The following is a 26,235-nucleotide window of genomic DNA, read 5'->3' on the forward strand; positions in this document are numbered from 1 at the left end:
TTGATTAAAATACTTAAAAAGTTTACTAAAAATAATAAAATATGGATTGAATCTTAAAAACTATTTTTGAAAACTCCAAAACCAAACAGAGTTTTAAAAATTATTTCAAATTCGAAAACTAAATGAGTTTTGGATTTTCAAATTTCTAAAAACTATTTTTAGAATATACAATCAAACAACTTTTTAGAAAATTATCTTTCAAAATTGATTATGAAAACCAAACCTTAGTTTGGGTTTTCTAGGCTGGTCATTAAAAAGGGCGTCCCCGGTGTACGAAGCTCCCGTTTAAGCAGGGTCTGGGGAAAGGTTGATGTACACAATCATACTCCCGCAAGCAGAGAGGTTATTAATAAATTATTTTTGTATTTAGTAAGTTGTTGCCTATCTAGTGACCGGGAAAAGTTAGATTGAAAGTGATTAAGTTGGTACAAATTCTTGTTGGAGGGATAATTTTTTGGCTGGTCAAATGAGGGTAATGTTAAAAAAAAAAAAAAAAAGAAAAAGGAAAGAGAATGAAATGCTGTGAAATTATGTAAGTAGTTTGCAAATGCTTAGAAAAATTAAACAATTTTTTTTGTTATTGTAAGAGCTAACTTAAAAAGTTACAAACAAATATACACATATCATGTGTCCAAATTTCATTTTGGTGAGCTGTTCTAATAAATATGGAAACTGAAAACAATTTTAATTGTATACTTGGAGTTACATTTTTTGTATGAAAAGAATTTATTAGAGTATTAAGTTTTATCAATCTATAAGGGATTATTTGATACAAAAATGTGCTTTCAAGGATATGAATACAAAGAAAGGCTTCTTTCGATAGATGTTCTCATCTGCTTTTATTTCCCGAGGAAACCACAACAAACGGAAGAGTTCTCATTTCTTTCCAACTTCGTGCATTTGTTCTTGGGTATCCTGTCCATCCAGTGATTGTTCGCTATCCCCTTGTACACTTTGACCAATCCTGGTAAGAATTTTCTTTAGTTGAAACCGTTTTGGTGTTGTCTTTTGTAATACCTTTACCTAACTTGCATCATATGGCCTTTCATTTTGTTTAGGGGAAATATAGCTTTGGGAAAGCTCATGTTTAGAATGTTCAGAGTTTCACAATTTCATGGAGGTATGTTGAGTGATTTTTTATTTATCTATTGTTGCATATATTGAAAATATAGTGAGTTTGGCTTCCCCTACTATTTTTGTTTGTAAAATTTTTGGGTAGTATGATGTATAAGGTGGCAATTTATAAATATAGGTTGTTATAGTGATGCCTCATTTTGCTATTTTTATTTTGATTACTAACTCACTCTCGTCGATCATCAATCCTGATTATTCATCAGCTTAAATGTGCATGCATTTATATGATGTGTCCCTAACTATATTATAATTTGAATTTTGGTTACTAAATAACTTATGTGTTGTAAAAAGTTGAATGAAGTCATTTATTGAATTGTATAGGTAGAGTATCTTCCTATTGTTTTACCCCTTGAAAATCAGAAGGAAAATGCTGCCCATTTTGCTCAGAGGCTTGAGTTGACATTATTTTATTAATCTTTGTTTCCTTGTTGGCTTTAGTTGATATTTTAATATTAAGTATATTCTTATACATCAAAGTTTGTAATGGGCACATTACATACAATTTGTTAATTTTTTGTATATTGTTAACATGATCTGTATTTCATATGCTTAATCTCCTAAACAATTTAGAACCAGTGGATGTTTAACACACCGTAAATATTGTAATTGAATTTGCGTGATGTTATGTCTACTGCATCTGTGTGTGGAAGCCTGCCCTTTTTTTTCGCATCTCTGCATAAAGAATTAGACAATTGATGAATGGTCTTTGGATTTAAACTAATATTATATATATACAAAGATCAAAATTTCGTTTTGGTGTGTTGTTTCAGAAAGTACAGAAACAAAAACATCTCGGAAATATTTTATGAAGTGAAGATATCGAAATGTTTGAAAATCTAAATTGAAATATATCTAAATGTATAAAAGCCTTATAATTGATTAATTAAACAAATCGAGATTGATATAGTCATTCACGTAAAAGAATTAAAAAACTAATGTTACTATGAACTAAAAATTATTAAGTATTGTCAAATAATTCAATTTTATTAAACAAAAATTTCCAATAAGGTCTAAAAATTTACTGAAACAGTAGTAATAAATGTCTATGAAAATTTCTAAATTTGTAAAGATACAATTTACTCTTTTGGTATATCACACTATGTTTTGGCGTGTTTCAATGAAAACACTAGAATTTTGTTATTCCACTAGTGTTTCGTTTCAATCTCTTGGAAAATGGAAACAAATGAAAATTTTGTTCCTCATATATATTAAAGATAAATCCATGTCAAAAAGTTTTTCATTCATGTGCGGTCTACGTTTTCCATGTTATTTGGTTCCAAACAAATGTCATATGGTTACCTATTAAAATTGGGTATAACTGCAAATGCAACAGCCCTCGTATCTTTTATGTGCACTATGTTAACTTATTACAATTGGAGGAATAATTTCCTTTGTACATCTTTAATTTGGGAATTTTTTCCCTTTTGTATTCTTTTACTAGCTGTTGGTGCATTGCCTTGATTCTTAGGGGCAGATCCATGTATAACAAAGTTGGGTCAAGTGACCCCACTGGAAATTTGAAAATCTGAAATTATTATTCAGACTTCTTGAAAATTTTATTTTAAATGAGGTCAATCTTGTACACCAAAAGTATGAACTATTTTCATAAATCATAGAGATTAATATATACTCATGTTTCCCTTTTTTTCCTTCTAACATTTTAGTTTTTCTTTTTCATTTTCTTCTTTCTTTGAATTCTTTTGTACGTCTTCACGTGTTATTTAGCTTATACATCACTATTTTTGTAATATCCAAGGAGATGATTACGACATTCTGTGACAGTTTAGGAGAGGATTTATGCTTATATTTAAAAAAGGTGGGAAAAAACAAAAGAAAAAGAGGACAACTTGTGGCATTAAAAAGGAATTGCCAACAAACACGGTGTAGTTTTCTTCAACTAAATTAATTAAACAAATCTTATGTTCAAAGGATATATTTGAATTAAATTTGTTCAAAATTTTAATGAAGGAAAATATTTTACATTTAAGATTTACAGAATCAATTGTTTAACTTTATTAGCATTTATGGAATTTTAGTATTAGTGATGTAAGCGGTCATTTATTAGATTTTTGTAAAAATTAACTATTTTGGTTTTTGCTTGCATTATGGTATTTGTAATTTGGTAACTATAAATTACTTGATCCAGTTTTGTATATTACGCAAGTTTATTAGCATAAATTATGTGTAATTGAAGGCTGATATTAGTGGTGAATTGTCCATAAATTATGTGTAATTGAAGGCTGATATTAGTGGTGAATTGTTTAATGGACGTTTCTGGCTCCGCAATGGTTGATTCTTAGAACTTATTCTTTGTAATATGGAGAAGAATCGTATTTTTATGAACTTGATGATTATCTAACAGCACACTCCATTTTGGATTTGTCTTGATTTGCCATTTGAGCTACCTTGAGTATATATATCATTCTCTCTAAGTTATTTGTGGATATTGAGTTTTTAATCTATCAATTCATCCCTGATAGATATATGCAGACTAGCCATGCGATAGCTACCTCTCTTAATGTTACAAATGAAGAAGTTATTGAAACTGAATGATTTTCATTAGATTGAAAACTCAAATATACAGTACCTTATATACACTTCACATGTTTACAAAATATTTAACAAAAACATCTACCTCACTCACTCTGTTACAACAAGTTGAACTAACACTAGACTTGTTTGGTTTGCAGGACAACATATCTCTAGTCTAGTCTTAGATTGAATCTTGGATTGCTGAGTCTTGATTGGTTACACTAACTGTACAAACATCTCATTCCTATGGGGACATCATGCAGCTTGCAAAAGCTTCCGAGTCCAAACAATTCACTTTTCGTGCTCCATGTGTTTTGGCTTTATAGTTTATCTTGCTTTTAGGTCGGCAAAAATGATCTTGTACTTCATTCAAACATTCTATGAAGTGCTAGATTTTAGCTCTTAAACTTAATTGGATGGCCTTTTTCACGATGGACCAAGAATATTTGATGCAGTTGCAATGATGGAATTTATATCGTCTCCTTGGGATCTCGTAATGTATTAGGTGTAGCCCTTGAAGCACATCATTTAATGTTTATAATTCCTCTCTTCCAAAATAAATAAGTTGAATCAATGTTTTTATTAATGACTATTGATTAATCTATATATTACATGGAGGAAGGATCAAAGATTAATTTGAAAAAATAGAGGTGAAAAACGCACCAGAGAAGTTTTGGAAAAACTAATGTGCCAGTAAAAGGTTTTTTATTCCTTTACTTCTAGCAAGGAGATTTTTCATCTCAAATGGAATCTTGAAATAGATCTTTAAAATGTAAATACAATAGTACTTCTATCTATATTAATTGGTTTCTTTTCTATGGTTTTAGTAAACTTTGAATTGTTAATCAATGGAACATGAAAAAATAAAATACCTTGGAAATGAAATTTAAGATCGTAATTTTGTGGGAAGGAGAGTATAGATGTTTGGTGCATTATGTCTGAGTCATAGCACTTGACATGTACACCTTGAATATTTGTTGAAGGTGTAGATAAGCCAAATCAAGCAATATATCTTGCTGTTCAAATTCTTAAGCATACTTCTAGCTGCTTAACCTTGGCTGGTGAGGAGTAGATTGTTTTCAAACTTGGCAAGAGCTAAGCCAATCTTGCTCAATTGATAAGTGTATCATCATTGCAAAATGGATAATCCATTATGGAAAACTCGGATATCGGTGCAAGGTGCAGGTATGTGTCCAAGTGTTGGATTTATCTAATTCTCATGTCCAAGGACACCACAACATGACTAGATTTCATATTTGTTCAACATTTTCTTATTTTGTATTTTTTTAGCATAGAATGGTATTTGCTACAAAAAATTGAGCATTTTACGAATGAAATGGAAGTCTAATGCATAGTGATATAGTAAACTCAAACCATTTAGACATTCTTGTTCGGTGCATGTCCAACTAGACATGTCAATTGCATTTCCCATACAGAACCCTTACCCTTACACGTGTGGCATGTCTATGTATCGGACACATCCATGTGGCTTGTCAAATTATTAATTATTATTTTTTGCAAAACATGTTGGGAACACTTCACGGACACATGTCCTATGTCTGGATAATTCTCTTAGAAAATTGATTTGGGTTCAAAGTAAATATATGGAAATGGGGGAGAGAAGTGAAAAATAAATAAATAATAAATACACCCACATATAACATCGATGCTTCTCATATCTTTGTGCCCTAACTTAATGTTCATATACATAGCAAATAAATATATATAAAAAAAATTCCGTACCCCCCATGTTCGTATCTTAATTTTTTGAGAATTCCATGTCCCATGTCTATACTCATGTCCAGGTCTCTCAGGCTACCACTGTGAAACCTAAAAGGATACACAAAAGCACTTCACTTTCAAAATCAAAGATGGTAGAAGACTATCTAGAATGCTTTGCAATAATAAGTGTTACAAACTCAATTGAGATATCAAATCCATTCATACATTAGCACCTTCTTGATACACAAAGCCAACCAAATGGAAAACAACAAATATATATTTTTTTTACTTTAAGCTCATATGATGGAAATCCATCTCTTAGGCCATGTTTGGATCATAAATTTGGGTTTTTAAATTTCTATCCAAATCCATGATCCAAGCACAGTCTTAGTAGATGCATACTACACAGAAAGTTTTGGGTGCCTACAATTTTGAATTTTAAGTTTTAGGAGACCTAATCCTCCAAAATTGTCCTAAAATGAATTTTCCTTCACTACAAGAAAGTACACCTTCGGCTACTTTTTTAGTCGCCCAGTTAGTTGCCGCTGGCATGTTGGCAATAGTATTTGGCAACTAAATTTATGTTGGTCCCTAATTGTCTTCTCTTACTAAATCTAACTTTAGTCCCTAATTGACACCTTTTGGCGGCTAAAATTGTAGTCGCCGAAAGTTCTTAAATAAAAATAAAGTTCTCTTTCAGTGACTAAAATATTTAGTGGCTAATATGTTTTAGTGCCCAATAGAACTACATTTAGCGACTACTATTTTAATCGCCGTTTTATGTCACATTTAGCCACCAAATAGTTTAGTTGCCATTGTTTTTTACGACTAAACATTTTACTCGCCAAAAAAATAAATATTTTCATTCCATTGTATTTTACGACAACATTTTAGTCACCAAAGGATGTCATATTTTTTCATGACTAAAATATTTAGTCAGTAATAATTTCTTCCCTCATTTTGATTTGTTTTGGCTACTAACTATTTAGTCGGCAAAAGGCTTTTGTTTTTGCTGCTTTTTTTTTTTTTTTTTTACTACTAAATATTTAGTCACCAAATACCTTTGCTCGCTTTTTCAGCTGCCAAATATTAGTCATCAAAAACTTTACTTTTTTTGGCTACTAAATGTTTAGTTGCCAAAAACTTTATTTAGTGTTTTTTTTATTAATTTCGCCACCAACTGTATTTATTCCATCATTAATGCAATATATACCCTGTATATCAACAAAACAATACATATACCGATTATATTATCATTCCACAATGTGTGCACACATTTCACTTTCAACCATCCAAAAAATTCATATTTTAATGTCAAATTCCAAATATAATAGATTTCCATACAAACCAATCATAATCCAACCTCAAAAATAAAATTCCATATAAAATAGAGGATTATACAAAAACCATATCCTCTATACACAAAAAAGTAATATCTACAATATCATGCCAAAAGGTAATATGTATCACGCCAAGTTGAGAGTAATTTGTACCGCGTGAAAAAAGTAAATTGAACCACGCAAAAAAAGTAATATGTACCGCACAAATAGTTATTTGTACAAACAATAGTAATCCGTAGACAAAAACCAATGTCTTCCGTAGACAAAAAAAAAGCCGTATCTAAAATTCCACGGCAAAAACCATCTGTAAAAATAAAATTACTCATTAGTATTGATTTTTATTGGCATATTTAAAATTATAAAAGAAAATCATATAAAACTCGAATGTATATATAAAAAAAATTATATAAAACTCGGAGGCATATGTAAGGCAACTAGTTATCTTTTCAAAGTAATCATTGTAGGTAATTAATCATTAGTTTTGCATTTTCCCCCTTTGAAAACCTTTTTTCAACAAAGTTTAAGATAGTTTTCAACTCTAACTCCCAACCAATGTGTCATATTTACGTACCGTCTATCCCCACAAGTTGTATTTGTCACGAGGAAGCTGCACGAGACATCCATTGACTGGTTTGGGGGCTGTTTTGCATGTTTGCCCTCTGAACGCCCTTTTTTGACTAAATTTATGGTGATTTCGACTTTAACTCCCTACCTATGTATTCTATTTACGGGCATAACTCTATTGTAGACTTTAATTCCTTTTTACTACTGCTTATCTATGGCAGTGTTTGGGAAGGATTTTTTTTTTTTTTTTTTTCCACTAAAAGACATATTGGTTACAAAACCAAAAAAAAAAAACAAATCCAAACAAAATATCACATCAAACCCCATAATCATTTCACATTTTCTCTCACAAACATCACATCCAATTACAAAAAAAACCCAACTATCTTCCCAAACACAAAAAAAAATTTCTCCAATAATATCCTACAACTAAAAAAACCTACAAAAAAACCCACTTTCCAAACACCCACTATGTGTTCTAGATCAAATCAAGGATGATGCCTAGGGGATCAAGTGCCCAGAAACTATAGCTTTCTCTTCTAGTTTAATGAAGCCTCTATTTAAACACCCCCCCCCCCCAAAAAAAAAAATAGTAATATTAATATATCTATACTACTTTGAATAATTTAATTTTATATTTCTTAAGTTATTTGCATTCACCAGATCAGACTGTTCAGTTGAACTAAAACATCTGTTTCAGATTTATAAATTAAACTGAAATAGTGCATATGCCATTGGAAAAAAGATGATAGCTCTAAAACTAATACATAAATGGTGGAAAAAATTGCACCCATTAGTATTTGCTTGAATGAGATTAGCATTTCAAATTATAAAATAAAAAATTATATAAAACTCAAACATATATAATCTTTTCAAGATTGTATGAGTCCTAATTAATCATATGTTGCATGTCCGGAGAAGTTGAGAAAAGAAAGCAGAAAGAAGGGGGAAGTGGGTTGCACTTTATTGGTAGAGGCTTCCATGAGAGGGAAAACAATCTAGTTCTATCTACAAATGTAACCAGACAATAATTACAAATAAAAAACAGAGAGCTAGTACTGAAAATGCATGCCTACTTAGAAAGGAACCAGCCAATAGAGCTATTTGATTTTTGTATTTGGCTGTTTAGACACTAAACAGTAAATCCAAGCTTCTCTATATAAAGGCCTTTTAAGGATATAACCCGAGAGCAAAGGATTAGTATCATTCTCTAGTGAAAATATGGAATTAAAGCAAAGCTTGTACTTGGAGTACTTCTTTGGGGTTTTGCTACCTCTTGAACATGTTTGCTTTTTCTATGGCAAACAAGACCATCCTTTGCTCACGGGCAGAACTCTTTTTTTCAACTTTTCAAAACAATTATGTCAATATTTGAATTTTTCTAGAAATTTTAGTATCATATGAATAAAAATGTTCTTACCAAATAGTAGAATGACCATCTCAAGGCTGCAAGAGGCTTGTGAGCCGTGAGACCATGTTGTTCAAATGATTGAGTTGCACTTGTGTCTTCCGAGCTTTTTTCCCATCTTTGGCTTGTTTCATCAACTCCTCTCTCTCCCTCATTATCTCTTCATGGCCACTCTTGCCCTCCTCTCTGTCCCTCATCAGCTCTTCATGATCTCATTGCCGCTCCTCATGAAGAGCCTCCATCTCAGCTCTATTGCATCCATCTGTTGATCATGAGCTCGTGCCGCAGCATCAAATGTGGAAGAGGTTTGTGGCCCGATCCCAAATCTACGCAAGTAATTTTTTTTCTGTCCAAGCACTTGCCTTTGACAGTTCCTCTTGAGTCTTGAGTATCAACTTTAAGGTATTTCCTTCCTATCAACTTTAAGGTCAATATACAAAACAGACCCCTTTTAACTATGACATGTATGCATATATGCACATTTAAAGAAGTAATTTATGTCTCACCAAACATGAATCCTATGGATTACAAACCCCGATGCATTTGTAACCACAATATACTTTAGTTCATTGATATTTTATATATATATGATTCTCATGTTTGCCTAGTTAGAAACCACATATTCATATTAAATAATGCTGACTCACTTAAAATAGAATTAAATCAAGTCTTTATTATGTGGACCCACATACATGTTTGAATCCAATATCCAGGAATTAGTAAAATTAAACAAACAAACAAAAAGAAAGAAAGAAAGCTTAGCTGCATAAACTATCAACGACCAGACAGTAAAATTTGCAAGAAAAATACTTAGTTCATAGAGAGGAAAACCTGATTAACAGCTTCACCAAAAGCCACAAATGCAAACTCTCCACCCGGAGCAAGTAGAAGACCATCTCTTATTGCAGATATGATTGAAATACCAAAAAGTCTACCTGCTACAGCAACCAATATAGTCTTGCCACCAATTAATAACACATCAGCATACCCTAGCTGTAAGGAGACTAGTCCCCAGAATAACAAGGAGCGTGTTTGCAGAGAATATCTCAGCATTTTGATTTTCCGCAACTTGCTTATAAATCGGCCAAAGCGGCTGAAAATTAGCATAAGAATGACTAATATCATGAATTTCACAAACGCAAAAGAACTCTGAAAATCCTTGGCTTGTGCACAGTCAAAAGCTACGCCATGGTTATGCATAAACTCAAGTAGACAATAATTTTTATCTTTGATACAACACACTGATGATGCATGATGATATGCTTTATTAAAATTTCTTGAAAGAAGGATACTTGTTGAGAAGTTAATGATATAAATTGCATAATCAGGCATAAAATGTGGTTTCATCACTTACAATATCATATTTATGTTCAGCAACACAGAGAACTCACCAAGCGCCCTCCAGCAATTATTGCAGTAATTGCAACAACGGCCTTCACAGCAGCTAATCCAAGAGGTTCTGCAATTGCTTGTAAACCAACCTAAAAATGGGGGGAAAATTACCCATAGTAACAACAGAAGAAGAAGAAGAAGCAGCAATAGCACTGGCAGAAACAACTAAAATAGCAGTTGCAGCTATCCTACATAAGCTCAAAAGTGAAACAATCTTCAATAATTATTCATTTGACTTTCCCAGGTAGGAAACAAATATAGTTAAGCATCATATGCCCAACAGAGACTGCAGAAGAAAGGGTGATGTGGTAGTTGGCTGTTCATCAATACATGTGGTATGATAACCTAAAATTTTAAGAATCAGTAAGAACTTTACCCCCCCGCCCCCTTTAGATGAATTCAGTGAAATAAGAGGTGTGAGTATCAGCAGAACCACAACAGCCAAATCCTGGAGGAAAAGGCAAAAAAAGAAAAGAAAAAGGAGCCAATAAAAACAATAGTTCAAAAGAGACAAACACAATCAAATCAGATAATATAACTGACAAAAAAAAACTATGAAGGTGCGATCACATATGATAATTAAGGAACAAATACAAACTAAACTTATTAACGCATTATCTTTATTTCTGCTAATTCAAGCATCTTAAATGCATGTCTTAGATTATGACACCTAAAGGCAGAAATGGTGCAAAAGCATTGGATCAGAACTGTGTTCTACATTACACAGGTGTATGTAGTTCCAAAATGTTCACCTTTAAGACACATAATTATGGCACAGTACAGTTGTACAGTATCAGAAGACACTGTAAATTCCACCAAAAGCAATTCATTCACTTCATAACATCCAAGGTCAACATAATTTCTGAGACCACACAGGTACCTGGAAAGCAAAACAGAAAATGTAGCTCGTCCATGGCGTGACATGCTCTCACCTCATTCCTGCAATACCTGCAGAAAAAATACAATAAAAATAAAATAAAATATTATAAAATTATTCATGTTAAAACCTACCATCACCTACTCCACCTACTACACCTACCACCACCTACTACCACCTACTACACACCTACCACTACCACCTACTCCACCTACTCCACTACATCTCCTATATAAGGAACCCCTCACCATTTGTAATAGAACAACATACATCAATCAATAATACAATTCTCTATTTCTCTTTATACATTAAATTTTCTACATGGTATCAGAGCAAGGTTAAGCACTTAGTATTTTTCGCTTCACCGGCGGGCGGCAACCTCGCCTTGGCCGCCCGCCGGACCTCAACCTATTCTGCTTGTTTTTCTACACATACCTTCTTCCATAATTAAGCTCTTCTCTGCCTTTACAATGGCTGCCAACGAAGACCAAGCTTTTCCAGACCCATCCTCCACACAGGCCACAGACCAGCTCATATACACAAGAGATGCTTGATATCTCTCTCTCTCTCTCTCTTTGGAAGCTTCGTTCTTCTGATTCGCTCGGCTCCATCTTCGGTTTCTTCCTCAACCTGTTCGAAACCATAACTTTTCAGATCAGTGCTCGGCGTTTGGTCCGTTCAATTCTAGCAGCCAAGGTTCATGTCTGAACTCGACATCCAGGTCCCAACAACCTTCGATCCATTCGCTGAGGCAAATGCTGAGGACTCAGGTGCTGGGTCAAAGGAATATGTGCATATCCATATATAGCAGCGTAATGGTAGGAAAAGCCTGACCACTGTCCAGGGGTTGAAGAAGGAATTCAGCTATAACAAGATACTCAAGGACCTTAAGAAGGAGTTTTGCTGCAATGGGAGCAGATTGTTCCTGAGGTACCACTCATGGCTGTTTCTCTGTCAAGTAGCTTTTGGGATAGCCTCCCGAAAGCTTGGTTCATATATTTATGTATCGGTGTTGGCTCCAAATATTCCAGCAATGTATGAGATGCATTTTGCAGTGCCCATGGCTGGGGCAGTATTTGTTTCAGAGTGCCTGAGAACGGTGGCTATGGTCTTTGGGTCTAGCCTGGTGTTGATGCCATTGGCACGCGAGGCCCTCCGGCTTTTGATGGACGATTTGAAAGGTTCCATGGTAGCCATATCATCCATCACCTTTTGCACACACACCCATACTCTTTTTTATTTTTTTAAACCAATCTACACCTTTATTTTCATTATTATAAAGCTTATTTGAAAGGTTCCATGGCAGCCATATCATCCATCACCTTTTGCACACACACCCATACTCTTTTTTATTTTTTTAAACCAATCTACACCTTTATTTTCATTATTATAAAGCTTAGTTGGTCTAAACTTCTCATTTCTTTTTTTTTTTATTTCTTTACTCACACCCATCCACCGCCCAAACTTTATCCCTGTTCCCCACTCCCTCCTTTATTATTTTTTTATTCATCATTCTATATTCATTATCACCATGCTTATCATTTCATCACCATCTCCATATTTTTTTGTTATTCGATTCCCTTACTTTTCAAAAAAAAAAAAAAACAACAGATTCATCCACATCCACACAAATCAAGGGCTTTAAGATCGGGACATCCATGTGCTAAACTCATTACCCCCACATCACTCAACTTTCTTTTCTTTTAATATATATATGTTTATTATTTTTTTTTTTTCATTGTACACAACAAAAAAAAAAAAACAAAGCAGAAGAAGAACTGCACCAAACTCCTTTTATTCATGTCGGGGCTCACCCCGATCACAATTTTTCACCACAAAAAAAAAAAAAAACAAAAAAAAAACAAAAACACACACACACAACAACAAAAACAAAACTACCACACCCACAGTGGGATTTTTCTTCTCTACTCTGCCGCCGGTCTCTTCTTCTTGCCTCCGTCCTGGGCGGCCCTTGACAGTGTTGCATCCGTGTTTCCCACTCCACTGGGCACGATCACTCCTCCCTGCTCCTCCACTACAGCATATGGCGGACCTCCAAATCGGAACATAACGGTGGCCTTCCGCTTCAGCTCCTTATTTTCCGTCTTTAGCACACTTATCTCTGCTCGCGCATCCTTATACATGCGTTGGAGCAGAGCCAGCTGGGCGTTTAACTGCTGCACCTCATTTGTCCTACTCTGCAGCCGGTGCGACAGGTTTGTGACCGCCGTCATGGTCTCCACACATGACTTCAAAGTATACTGATTGGCCTCAATATCAGTTTGCACCGCCATTTTTTGCTCCACCGACCGCGTCGGAAAGTTCAACGGAGCAAAACCAGAGGCGCTTGGTTGAGGTTCACTGGCCACCGCACCAGTTATCTCTCTTGTTGACTCGTTGAGGTCGGGAAAGAGAGTGAGCAGACCATAGGACGAAGAGGCCATATTCTGGGTAGCTGAACGGGAAGACGAGGCCATGTTATGGGTTGCTGAGTGTTTCAGAGAAGGGTTGGTTACAGAATGGCAACAGAGTGTTCCAGAATCTCTTTCTTAGAAACGGAAGAGTTTTTTCAAAGGATTTTCGGCGGTTTCAGACTGGTTTGCACAGCCTCCGCCTCAACCTTGGTTAAATAGCCGAGGCAGACACGCGCATCATGCGCCTCTCGGCGCTCGCCGACAACATGGGCGCTCCTTTTGATAGGCACGTCTTTTGATGGCACGCCTTTTTATGGATTGGGCACGCCTTTTGATGGCACGCCTTTTGAAAAATTGGGCACACCTTTTGAGGGTGCGACTTTTTAAGGGTCCGACAAGACTCTGTAAACTGTCCCGACATTGATTCCGGTTAGCTCCTTCAGGGGTCCGACAAGACTCTGTAAACTGTCCCGACATTGATTCCGGTTAGTTTCTACAAGGGTCCAGCAAGACTCCGTAAACTGTCACAACATTGTCTGCTACAACGGTCCGACATGACCCCATAAACTGTCTTCTACATCGGTCTGACACCGCCATCCAGTGTCCTCTACACCGTTATGACACCACCATACAGTGTCCTCTACAACGTTATGGCACCCCCATACAGTGTCCTCTACAACGTTATGACACCACCATCCAGTGTCTTCACCAATGGTCTGACACGACCATACAGTGTCTCCTATCCATTTTTTTATTTTTCAGATTATTTTCTTGTTTTGTTACTCTCTCCAAACTCAAGTTGGTTAGTTCCTATCCCCCTTGAGTTTGCGGGGAGCTGTTAAAACCTACCATCACCTACTCCACCTACTACACCTACCACCACCTACTACCACCTACTACACACCTACCACTACCACCTACTCCACCTACTCCACTACATCTCCTATATAAGGAACCCCTCACCATTTGTAATAGAACAACATACATCAATCAACAATACAATTCTCTATTTCTCTTTATACATTAAATTTTCTACAATTCAACTGCCTAATAAAAGCATATCAACCAACAAATTTTGAGTCCTGACTACTTGATCCTAATGGAACAAAGTGACATAAGAACTAAAAATGGGATAGCATGAGAACTTACAAAGCTGCTCATTAACTGTTACCTGTGGAAGATAATGCCAGGCCATTCCCAATGATAATTGCAGCAGGACTGGGCTGACCAGCAATAAAGCGAGAAACTAAGCCAACCACCACTGCGGTCACCAAGACCTGCATTTGTTGTGCACGTTACAAAAAACAAAACTAAGATTCAAATACATCAATGCACATAAAACTGCTGGCTTGTGGTAAAACACAAGTGATAATATTTGAAAAACAAATTTTCCAACCACCTGAGCAGAGCCCAAACCAAAAACATATTTCTTTATAGAACTCAGTCTTTCAACAGAAAGCTGCAAAATGAAGACAAAATGCTTAGCTTTTCTTTGTGTTATTAGCAGATCAAATGTCATGGCAAATAGCTGTCTAGAGAAATTAACTTCAAGGTTTGATGGATTCCACCTCCAGGCCAATATTAAACATCAAGAAAACAACTTCAAATTCAGCTATTGCCTTTGTTCCATGTACATGATGAATAATAGAGAGACCATAAGGTCCAATCAATATGACAGCAGTCAAATATCCAAGAACAGGACTGCCTAAACATTGCAACAGATAAAAAAGATACATCATCAATGAAACAAATAAAACTCCAAACACATATTAGAAGAAGAAAATGGCCAGAAAATACATGCAGATGATGGCTGAGTCCAAGAACAGTATGATTGTTGTTATCAAACCCATTAAATTGTACTCCTAACAATTATAGTGTTCTACTTCTAGACTAAGTTTACAAAAGCATAATCAATAACAAACAAGGATAATGAAACATGAGCTATGAAACGGCAAGTAGAAAAACCTGGATATAAAAGAGTTCAGATAGTGGCATTTTGTATGTCATCCTTCTGCAGGAGCCATGCTAATCCTCTATGTACCATTCCAAATTTCTGACACTATATAGGAACAATCATGAAGTGCATGTACCTTATACTTCCAAACATGAAATCATGCCACATGCTGCAACCATCTTACACTAAAGAAGTCAAAGATGAGGCTTCAATTTAACTACTACAATAATAGATCATGAGATTCAGTTACCTCCAGGGATTTTTTGGACTATAGGCACATATATGACACTTGCAAACAGCAACCATGTCATGTCAAAAAGAGAAGCTTCCTCCTCATTTACCTAAAAAAAGAAAAAATAAAAAAAGAATACTAAATCATGTAAACTGAAACAAAAAATATAATAAAATCCTAAACAAATAAGTAGTATGGAATACTAGGTTCTGAGGGCAAACAAAGCGAGGGAATTTCAAGCACATGCCTCTTGATGAGGAATCATCTCCATTAGTTTCTTAACTCTCTTGGGCAATTTCCGTATTTGAAGAATCAAAGGCTTTGTATTTGATGAGACTTCGTCGATACCAGCGGTAATGATGTCTGGTTGTAGAAATAGCTGGTTAATTCTCTCCACCCGATTGGTGTAAAAGGCAATCCTGTCATAAATCAAAAAATAAACTTTTGTATCAGATATAGAAATCTAATAAATGTTCACAAATCCTGTTACCAGAAATAATTGATGATAAAAATCTAAAATCAGTAACAAGTCAACTAATATTCAAAGGGATACATGTAATAAATATTACTGTAAAAAGGATCATAGACAGAGAAATCCCATCTTTGAGAATGTTGCATATACCCGGCTCCAATGAGCAATGAGCCAACGACCAGCTTAGCCAATTGCTTCCTTGCAGACTCAATAAGACCATGGAAAAGGGATTGCTGGTGTGAACTCAGTCCTATCTGAAAAGAAGTATGATGCAGAGAAGAAACGAGAAGATTTCTTCAGCAATGCTTTTGGAGCATTAAATGGTGATCCTTCCCTTGTCAAATCCTTCTGTAAATCTTGCTTTTTTGTTTGAACCATGTTCTTTGACTTTTCTGAATCTATTTCAGTATCTTTTGATGACTCTAAACTTATTTTTCCATTTTCTTGATCACTATCTGAAGATAAACTTTTTGGTTCTTCAAAACTCTGCCAAATCCATCAAATTGGGTACCTGGTAAAAGCACAATAACCAAAGAAGTAGCGTCAATTTGTACATCTATTTCCCTTTCAATAACAATACCACCTGAATTTCCTTGAATCAACTTTCCCTCCTCAACCAATTTGTCCTCACTTTGGTGTACAATAGTTTCTGCACAATCAACATAAGAAACGGTGACATCTTTTTCGGCTCCTTGTAAGTCAATCTCGGCATCATTTACATGTTGTGCTGTAACAATCTTGACCTGTGATTAACTATTAAACCATGATTAAGGATGCCTAACAAGTAATTAAGAAGAAATTTTGAATTAATTGCATGTGTGTCATATTATTTATGTTTGTATCTGTCTACCGTAGAAATATCTGTTTGTGTTTCTGTCTTGTTCTGCGAATTGAAGGCCTTATCGGCATCTGATCACGAAATTGATTTGGGTTATGTGTTATTTGGAATTTTTAGAATTTTATGGTAGGTTTGATTGAAATTTAACTTGGAATGAAATAATTAGAATAAAATAAATATAAGTGATTAGCCTAATCAAGAATGAATTAAATCCACTAATCAAACATATATAAAGCCACTATAGCTTCTAGAACCCTTGAATACATTACAATTTATCATCTTTTTGAGTTCTAAACCGTGAGAGAGAGAGAGAGAGAGAGAGAGAGAGAGAGAGAGAAGAGGAATTAGGATCAAATTTTGGAGAATTGGAAACAATAAGGGAGAATTGCTAGATAACTTGGAAAATCACTCAAGCTTGCTAGAGTTCAAGGAAATTGAGAGTTGTAGGTAAGAATTCAACTTACATTTTGTAACTTCAAGCTCATTTACATGTGAATTCAAAGGAAATTTAAGATTAATGCCAGAATTAAGCTTAGAAGAGTGAATCAAGAACTATATCATGCCTGCATGCATATATCATAGCATTTTGAGTTAGTTTTCAAAGAATTTCTACATGCATGTTCTCATCTTGGTTTTGTTCAAGGAATTCAACATGTTTTTGAACTAAACACCTCATTCGATTATGATTTGAAGGCTTTGAATTCAATTGGTTACATGCATGTTATCTTCATGTTTTGTTCTTTAAGTTTCAAGTTTACTATTACGCAATTGGCATACTTTTGAGCTTTGATTTTGTAAAACGATCTTTAATTCTCAATGCTTTACAAGTTTGAACATGTTTTCCCAAGTTTTGAGCCCAAAAGATGTGTTTTGCATATTTGAATTTGAGTTTTGGACTTAGAACATCAATCTGGAAATTCCAGAATTTTGCATCACCGCTCGAGCGACCACCCTTAGCTTTGCATCTCAGCTCGAGCGTAAAATTCATGCTCCCAAAAGTTTTCCAAAATTTTGCATACCGCTCGAGCGACCAAAGTTGCGCTTGATCCAGAACCCTGTTTACTTAGTCTTACACTAGAGTGACCATCAAGTGTTCGTTGAGCGGAAAAATCACGCAACCAGTACTTCTGTAGACTTTACAGACCGCTCGAGCCGACTGCCCTGTTTTTGAAAATTTGACTAAGTGTTCTAAGTTACATTTTGGCATCCTCATTGCATCTTAGGCATTCCTAAGCCCTAATTAAGACATAATAATGAGGATAAAGGCTAGAAACACGCTAAGAATTAAACGAAATAAATTAAGTACTATCCAAGTGTGTGTTTCAATATGTGAATCTGTTCCATGTTTGTGTAGGTCACGTGCCGTAAGCTATTTGATCCATTTGTTCTGCTATCGAAGTTTTCTATGAGTAATAACTTTATAGAGTTATGTTTAACTTTAATTATTTTTTGATGATATGAAATGATCAGTTTTCTGAAATACTATGCTTTGTATGAATGAATGATTGTCTAAGTTTCTAAAATGTATTCGTGGCATCCTTAGCATCATATGGCATGCATCCCTTTATCGGTCATCAGAATGCCTTTATGGCCGTCCCTTTATGGGTTATTGGAAACGTCTCTATGCATATGAGTCATCGAAATGCCTTTATGGCTGTCCCTTTATGGGTCATCGGAATGCCTTTATGGCCGTCCCTTCATGGGTCATCGGATTTGTTAACGCTAATAGATATACCACATATGATCATGTGAAATGTTTGAACTTTGAACATGAATATGAACATGTATCTGCTTTTGAATAAGAATCTGAATTCTGAATCTGTTATAGACATCATTCATTAAAACCTTTACTCTTTTATTATTCGCTGGGCTCCAGCTCACTGTATTATTTATGTATGTAGGAGACCAGGTGCGTGGCCAGGCTCAATGTTGATCGCTTAGAATTCTGTTTTGTCGGCCAACCTTTGTGCCTCCCGAGGAGGTGCCGAAAAAAGTCAAGTGGTCGAGTTTTGTGAACATGATGCAAGTTTAATTATTTTATTTTGTTTGTTTAAAGAACAGTTCTTCTATGGTATATGGTTGACGATGTAACCTGGATATGTATATGAGTTTTAAATTTGTCCCATGTATGTCAGCACAGCTCAATGGACTATGTATGTTTTATATTTGCTTCCGTAACCCCTTATTATGTGATGATCTATTCAAAGGCTTTTGGTAATCCCAGGATTACTGGTCAGTTACGACGCTAAACCTATAGGGACGAGTTTGGATCGTGACATGTGCCGCCTCAAGTTCAAAAGCAACAGCTTTCTCTGCTACATCTTCCTTCACTTTTAAAGCATTCATTTCCGCTTGCTCCGCAATCTTATAGCCGGTCCACTTCCTTTTGAAATTCCTCTTTTCTGCTTTACAATTGTCTCAGCTCTGCCTCCAAATTTGTCAAAGTAGCTTGAAAAACTCTAATATCATCCTGAGCTATGAAGCACGGATACGGACACGGGACACGACGCGGACACGTGGACACTCAAATTTTTTAAAAATAAGGGACACGACACACTGGGGACATGCTCAATATATAATTTTTTTTTATTTATATGTAAAATTAAAAAATATATATTATTTTTATTTATTTATTTACTTTAATATTAAATATCATTCCCAATTTTTTTCTACAAATAAAAATAATTTATTCTATATGTTAATGTTTAGCAAACAAGAATATTAAAAAATATAGAAAAAAATAAAAGAGGGAAAAAAAATTTATTACTAAAAACAAAAAAGGTAAAAAAAAGAAAAAGAAAAAGAAATAAAGAATAAAAGAAGGAGAGAGACAGTAATGAAGAGGGGAGAGAGAGTCTAATAAAAAAGGAGAGAGAGCAAACAAGAGAGACGAATAGAGAGAGAAAGAGAGAGAGAGATACGAAAGAAACGAAGAACAGAGCACCGAACAGAGGGAAGAGAGAGTCGAACAAGATGAACAGGTTCGACGATGCACAGAAAGCACCGAATAGAGGGAGAGAGAGAGAGTCGAACATACACAGATTGTAAGAACATACCTCGATCTAGCCTCAATCTAGAGCTTCAACAGGTTCTTCTCCTTTCTCTTTCTCTGTCTTCAATGGGTTAGGGTCTCTCTGTCTCCTGGGTTAGGGTTTCTCTCTGTTTTCAACGTGTCCATAACGTGTCCAAGAGTGTCCAAAAGAGTGTCTGGCTGCAAAAATTCAAAAAAAAAGGGGACACATTAGGTAGAGTGTTGGCCACGTGTCCGACTCGTGTTCATGTCCGTGTTCGACACATGTCCGATACCCATACGTTGCCTCCAAGAGGTGTCCGTGCTTCATAAATCTCGAGTAACCAAGACTGCTTCCTCATCTTTCCTCAATATATTCGATTCTTCCCCTCCACTTTTATATTCTAAATCACTCTTTCTTCCTTTCGCAGCTTCTAGTGAATCCACTGCCACTTGAAGCCTCGCTTCAGCCAAAGAAAGGGCCATTGTTGCTTTCTGAATAGCTTCTTGAGCAATAGTTTCTTCATTCACAATCTCTTGAATGGTATTACGCGTAGAATTAACATTATCCCAAGCATTTGCTGCTTCGTCCTTCAATGCTATTGCAGCTTCCGATACTCTCTGAGCCTTCTCCTCAAACATGGTACTATTTGTTGGAAAATATGGTTTTTTGGTTTGAGGATTGAATGAAAAATTGTTTCATTAAGTTAGTCTCATAAATGAGAGATTGAGAATGATGATTGTGCATTTAACATGTGGTATGGATGTGTGGATGAATGGCCTAATGCTGGAAACCATGTGGTATACATGGTGTGGCCTAATGTTGGAAACCATGTGGCACACATGGCCTAACCATGACGGGCACATGGTTTTGGAAGCCATGAGGTACACATGGCCTTGCCATATGTCTTGCCAAAGATGCCTATATAAGGACATGCTCAACATTGTGAAAATGATCACAAAATAAGCTAAGTTCTCTCTTCCTCTTTTCCCCATTGTGTATAAAAGGAGACCATCCTCTTTGGTTGAAGTACAAAAATTTTTGCTCCCATATTATAGTCAGTGTACTCCTATAATATATTCTTCCTGTGTGAGAGAGTGCTACCATTGTCAGTTCGCCGGAGCTGAGCAGAAGGTGCTTCTGTGTTAGCGGGTTCTAAACCGTCGTATTCTGGGAGACAGACGCCGACTTACCTCCAGCACCCACGATGAGGGGCAAATCTGCTTTAAGGGGACTGTGGTATCACACAAGTTTCGGTTTGTTTTCTTTACTATCTTATTTAAGTATTTGATTTTGTTAAATATTTTTGTTCATCAAGTTATAGTCTCTAGCATGATTTAGATTCATGATTTCTTGTTATGTAATATAAATTTAATTAATTATGAATCTATTCATTTTATTTAATTTACACAATTGTACAACAATCTTAAAACAGATTATATATTTCCTATGAAATTGGACAAATAGATACATGCTACATGCTTAGATTCCTAATTTCTTACCATGATTTGCATGCTTCTTTATTTTATAATATAATTTTGCATGCTCATAAGTGTTTAAATTTTTTAGTTAAATTGGCATGCTTATTATTGTTCTACTTTTCTAGTATAATATACATGTTCATTATTTTCTAGATTTGTAGTTTAATTTGCATGTTATAGATTTTGATTTTTACTTTCCTAGAAAATTATGCATGATTTTATTTCTAGAATTATTTGCATGATTTTATTGCTAGGATTATTTGCGTAGTAATTATATATAACTCTTGGCTATTAAATTTTAATTTAATTTTTTGAGTCATAAGTTTATAAGTTTATTGTGTAACTTGTAAAGCTTTTTAATTCTTTACTTCATGCTGGAAATTTGTGTTAATGTATATAATAAGATAGTGGCATGTATAGAATATGATAGTGGTGTTGGTGGTAGATAGTGGCATGTATAGAATATGATAGTGGTGTTGGTGGTAGATAGTGACATGTATATAATATGATAGTGGTGTTGGTGGTAGATAGTGGCATGTATATAATATGATAGTGGTAGATAGTGGTAATATATAATATGTAAGTGGCATATAATGGGTTATAATGATGTTTGTAATATCTCCTATATAAGGAGTGTCATTTGGTCTTGTAAGATAAGAAGTTTTGAATATAACAAAAATATATTCCTTCTTCCTCATATTTTCGGAGTTCTTCTTCCTCATATTTCTAAGTTGGTATCAGAGCAACAAAAAACACAGCAGCCCTAAAACCGTCATAGCCATATCGGAAGTCACGTCCGAAACCACTTCAACCCCTGCCGCTGCCATTCCGGTGAAAACGTCCAACTCTCACTCTGTCCAAATCACCACCATCCGCCTAAATGGTGATAATTTTCTCCACTGGTCACAATCTGTCCGGATGTATATCCGTGGGCAAGGAAAGATCGGTTACATCACTGGTGACAAGAAGGCTCCTACTGTTAATGATCCGCTGTTCGACAGTTGGGACGCTGAAAACTCCATGGTTATGACATGGTTGGTCAATTCCATGGAGGAGGATATAAGCTCTAATTACATGTGCTATACTACTGCACAAGAATTGTGGGATAATGTTAGTCAGATGTATTCTGACCTAGGAAATCAATCTCAAGTTTTCGAATTAACTTTGAAGTTGGGAGAGATTCGTCAAGGAGATGATTCCGTCACCAAATATTTCAATTCGTTGAAAAGGTTGTGGCAGGATCTTGACATCTTCAACACATACGAATGGAAATCGGTTGACGACTGCAACCACCACAAGAAAACTGTGGAAGACAGCCGTATTTATAAGTTTCTTGCTGGCCTCAACATTGAGTTCGATGAAGTGCGAGGAAGAATTATTGGCAGACCTCCTCTCCCATCCATTGGCGAAGTATTTGCCGAAGTCAGAAGGGAAGAGAGCCGAAGGAGCGTCATGCTTAAGAAAAAAGGTACTGGTGAATCAATTGAAATTTCTGCTTTAATTAGCGATGTTGCGGCCAACAAGGCTGCAAATTACCAGCGCAGGTTTGATGATAAGCCACGGGTCTGGTGTGATTTTTGCAACAAGCCTCGCCATACACGCGAAACGTGTTGGAAGATCCATGGTAAACCTGTCAACTGGAAAAGCAGCAAACAAGGAGAGAAAAATCGTGGCTTTCCTACCGCTAATGAAGCCGATTCAGGTCCCTTCAACAAAGAGCAGATTGATCAACTCTTAAAGCTGATAAAATCCAACTCCTCATCCGGTACTCCTAGTGTTTTGTTGGCACAAACAGGTAGAAATCCTAAAGCCTTCTCTTGCCTAAACTTCTCTCCGTGGATCATAGATTCCGGTGCCTCCGATCACATGACTAGTTTTTCCCATTTATTTAGTACCTATTTCCCTTGTTCTGGTCATGACAAAATCAGAATAGCCGATGGTAGTTTTTCACCTATTGCAGGAAAAGGATTTATTAAACTAACTGAGAAAATTAATCTCAATGCTGTTCTTCACGTCCCCAATTTAGCCTGTAACCTTTTGTCTGTCAGTAAACTATCTAAGGATTCTAATTGTCGTGTTACATTTTTTGAATCCCATTGTGAATTTCAGGACCAGAACTCGGGGATGATGATTGGGCGTGCTAGGATGCTTGAACGTCTTTACTACTTTGATGAAGTACCTGTTAGTAATAAAAAAGCTCAAAGCTTTAATAGTACTAGTTCAATCTCTGTTCGAGAAAAAATAATGCTATGGCACTATAGGCTAGGACATCCTAGTTTTCTTTATCTGAAACATTTATTTCCAGAATTATTTAAAGGGATTGATTGTTCTTCTTTTCATTGTGAAAGTTGCATTTTTGCAAAATTTCATCGCTCTACTTATTTGCCAAAACCTTACCGGACTTCCAAACCTTTTTATTTGATTCATAGTGATGTTTGGGGCCCTTCTAAAATCACTACTCTTTCTGGTAAAAGATGGTTTGTTACATTTATTGATGACCATACTCACTTATGTTGGATTTATTTGATGAATAAAAAATCCGACGTGAAAAATTTATTCACAAATTTTTACAATATGATTGAAAACCAATTTCAAACCAAAATTGGTATTTTACATTCTGATAATGGAACAGAATATTTCAATGAGCAGTTGGGTGAGTTTTTGGAAAAAAATGAGATTTTTCATCAATCTACATGTCGGAATACCCCTCAACAAAATGGCATTGCAGAACGAAAAAATAAACATCTACTTGAAGTAGCACGTGCTACAATGTTTTACATGCATGTTCCTAAATATTTATGGGGTGAAGCAATTTTAACAGCCTCTTATTTGATAAACAGGATGCCTACAAATGTGTTAACATACAAAACACCTTTTGATTGTCTCAAAAAAAAATTTCCTGACACGAGGTTGTTTTCTGATTTACCCGCCAAAGTTTTTGGATGTATTGCCTATGTTCATGTTCCCAGTCAATTTCGTTCAAAACTTGACCCCCGTGCTATAAAATGTGTTTTTTTGGGTTATTCCTCAAACAAAAAGGGGTATAAGTGTTTCGATCCTCAAACCAAGAAATTTCATGTGAGTATGGATGTGTCATTTATGGAAACAAAATCCTATTTCCCCAACACTTCTCTTCAGGGGGAGACAAGTGGAGTAGAAGACCGTTTTTGGGATATTTCTATCCCGCTCCCCAATGTCATTTATCCTACACAAAAACCACATCTGTCTGATAATGATCACTTAGGAGAACCAAGTTCTATGGTGCCTAGTCAAGAAGATTCTTGTTTAGGGGGAGAAGTACTACAAAATGATCTAAATCCTGAGCTTCAGGTTTATACTAGGAAGCGATTTCATCTGAGGAATAATGACCCGAATGTCCATCCTAATGACCCGAATGTCCACCCGAGTTCTGGCATCGAAATTTTAGGTAATCCTATTCCTTCTATTTCCGACCTTGATGTTCCTATAGCAATTAGGAAAGGTGTCCGAAATTGCATTAAACATCCTATTGCAAATTACCTCTCCTATCAAAGACTGTCTAAAAACCATAGAGCTTTCACATCTAGGATTTCACACTTGTTTGTTCCAAGGAATATACAGGAAGCATTGGATGATCCGAATTGGAAATTAGCAGTCATGGAGGAGATGAATGCTTTAAGGAGAAGTGGTACTTGGGAGATAGTTGATCTACCCAAAGACAAGAAAACAGTTGGGTGTAAATGGGTGTTTACGATAAAATGTAACGCAGATGGAAGCGTTGAGAGATACAAGGCGAGACTGGTGGCTAAAGGCTTCACTCAAACTTATGGGATCGACTATCAGGAGACGTTTGCTCCTGTTGCTAAAATAAATTCCATCAGAGTACCGTTATCTCTTGCAGTAAATTCAGATTGGCCTCTACATCAACTTGACATTAAAAATGCATTTCTCAATGGTGATCTTGAAGAGGAGGTGTTCATGAGCCTACTGCTGGGATTTGAGCAGAGACTTGGAAGCGACAGAGTATGCAGATTGAACAAGTCATTATACGGACTCAAACAATCACCAAGAGCATGGTTTGAACGCTTTGAGAAGGCAGTTATCAGTTGTGGCTTCTCGCAGAGTCAAGCAGATTACACAATATTTTATAAACATTCAAAAAACAGTAAAATTGCAATTTTGATTGTTTATGTTGATGACATCATTTTAACTGGTAATGATGAAGCAGAGTTAGCAGCCCTCAAAGAGAAACTCGCAAAAGAATTTCACATTAAGGATCTGGGAGCCCTCAAGTATTTCCTCGGAATGGAATTTGCAAGATCCAAGGAAGGTATATTCGTTAATCAGAGAAAATATGTTCTTGATCTCCTTGGAGAAACAGGAATGCTTGGTTGTAAGATGGTGGAGACTCCGATCGAGCCTAACTTGAAGTTACAAGCTGCTAAGGCTGAAGAAGTCAAAGAGAGGGAACAATATCAGCGACTTGTAGGGAAATTGATTTACTTGTCTCATACGCGGCCTGATATTGCCTTTGCAGTCAGCATGGTAAGTCAGTTCATGCACTCACCAGGGGCAGAGCACTTTGAGGCCGTTTATAAGATCTTAAGATATTTGAAAGGAACTCCAGGGAGAGGCTTACTGTTCAAGAAACATGGACATCTTCAAGTTGAAGTATACACAGATGCAGACTGGGCAGGAAGTGTTACAGACAGGAGATCAACATCCGGATACTGCTCCTTTGTAGGTGGGAATCTAGTTACATGGCGGAGTAAAAAACAGAATGTGGTAGCTAGGAGTAGTGCAGAAGCAGAGTTCAGAGCTGTTGCCCATGGAATCTGTGAAGTAATGTGGATTAAAAGAATTCTTGAAGAATTAAAGCTTTCTC

At 35.7% G+C, this 26,235-nt stretch overlaps 1 protein-coding gene, 1 long non-coding RNA gene and 1 other non-coding gene across 3 annotated transcripts in view; 1 reads left to right on the top strand and 2 right to left on the bottom strand.

The window, feature by feature from the left end:
• The first annotated feature begins 592 nt into the window (after positions 1 to 592).
• Positions 593 to 4,252, top strand: LOC145820621 (uncharacterized). The gene is made up of 3 exons (XR_014362510.1): positions 593 to 967; positions 1,059 to 1,120; positions 3,825 to 4,252. It is a non-coding gene; the product is annotated as an uncharacterized LOC145820621 (long non-coding RNA).
• Positions 4,253 to 6,742: 2,490 nt separating this feature from the next.
• The window catches only part of LOC114275482 (uncharacterized), a 47,739-nt gene continuing 28,246 nt past the window's right edge, over positions 6,743 to 26,235 (bottom strand). The window contains exons 8-15 of the mRNA XM_082913403.1: positions 15,817 to 15,988; positions 15,588 to 15,678; positions 14,952 to 15,088; positions 14,783 to 14,842; positions 14,555 to 14,660; positions 10,973 to 11,040; positions 8,713 to 10,540; positions 6,743 to 7,032 (exon numbers count right to left, since the gene is read on the bottom strand). Of these exons, the coding sequence (XP_082769529.1) occupies positions 11,021 to 11,040; positions 14,555 to 14,660; positions 14,783 to 14,842; positions 14,952 to 15,088; positions 15,588 to 15,678; positions 15,817 to 15,988 (586 nt within the window). The 3' untranslated portion in view covers positions 6,743 to 7,032; positions 8,713 to 10,540; positions 10,973 to 11,020. The remainder of the gene's footprint in view (positions 7,033 to 8,712; positions 10,541 to 10,972; positions 11,041 to 14,554; positions 14,661 to 14,782; positions 14,843 to 14,951; positions 15,089 to 15,587; positions 15,679 to 15,816; positions 15,989 to 26,235) is intronic.
• Positions 15,355 to 15,459, bottom strand: LOC145820771 (U6 spliceosomal RNA). Its single transcript, XR_014362834.1, has one exon. It is a non-coding gene; the product is annotated as a U6 spliceosomal RNA (small nuclear RNA).

This window comes from Camellia sinensis, chromosome 2 (assembly GCF_055761805.1).
Source record: "Camellia sinensis isolate YWXY chromosome 2, ASM5576180v1, whole genome shotgun sequence".
In the NCBI taxonomy this organism is placed as follows: domain Eukaryota; kingdom Viridiplantae; phylum Streptophyta; class Magnoliopsida; order Ericales; family Theaceae; genus Camellia; species Camellia sinensis.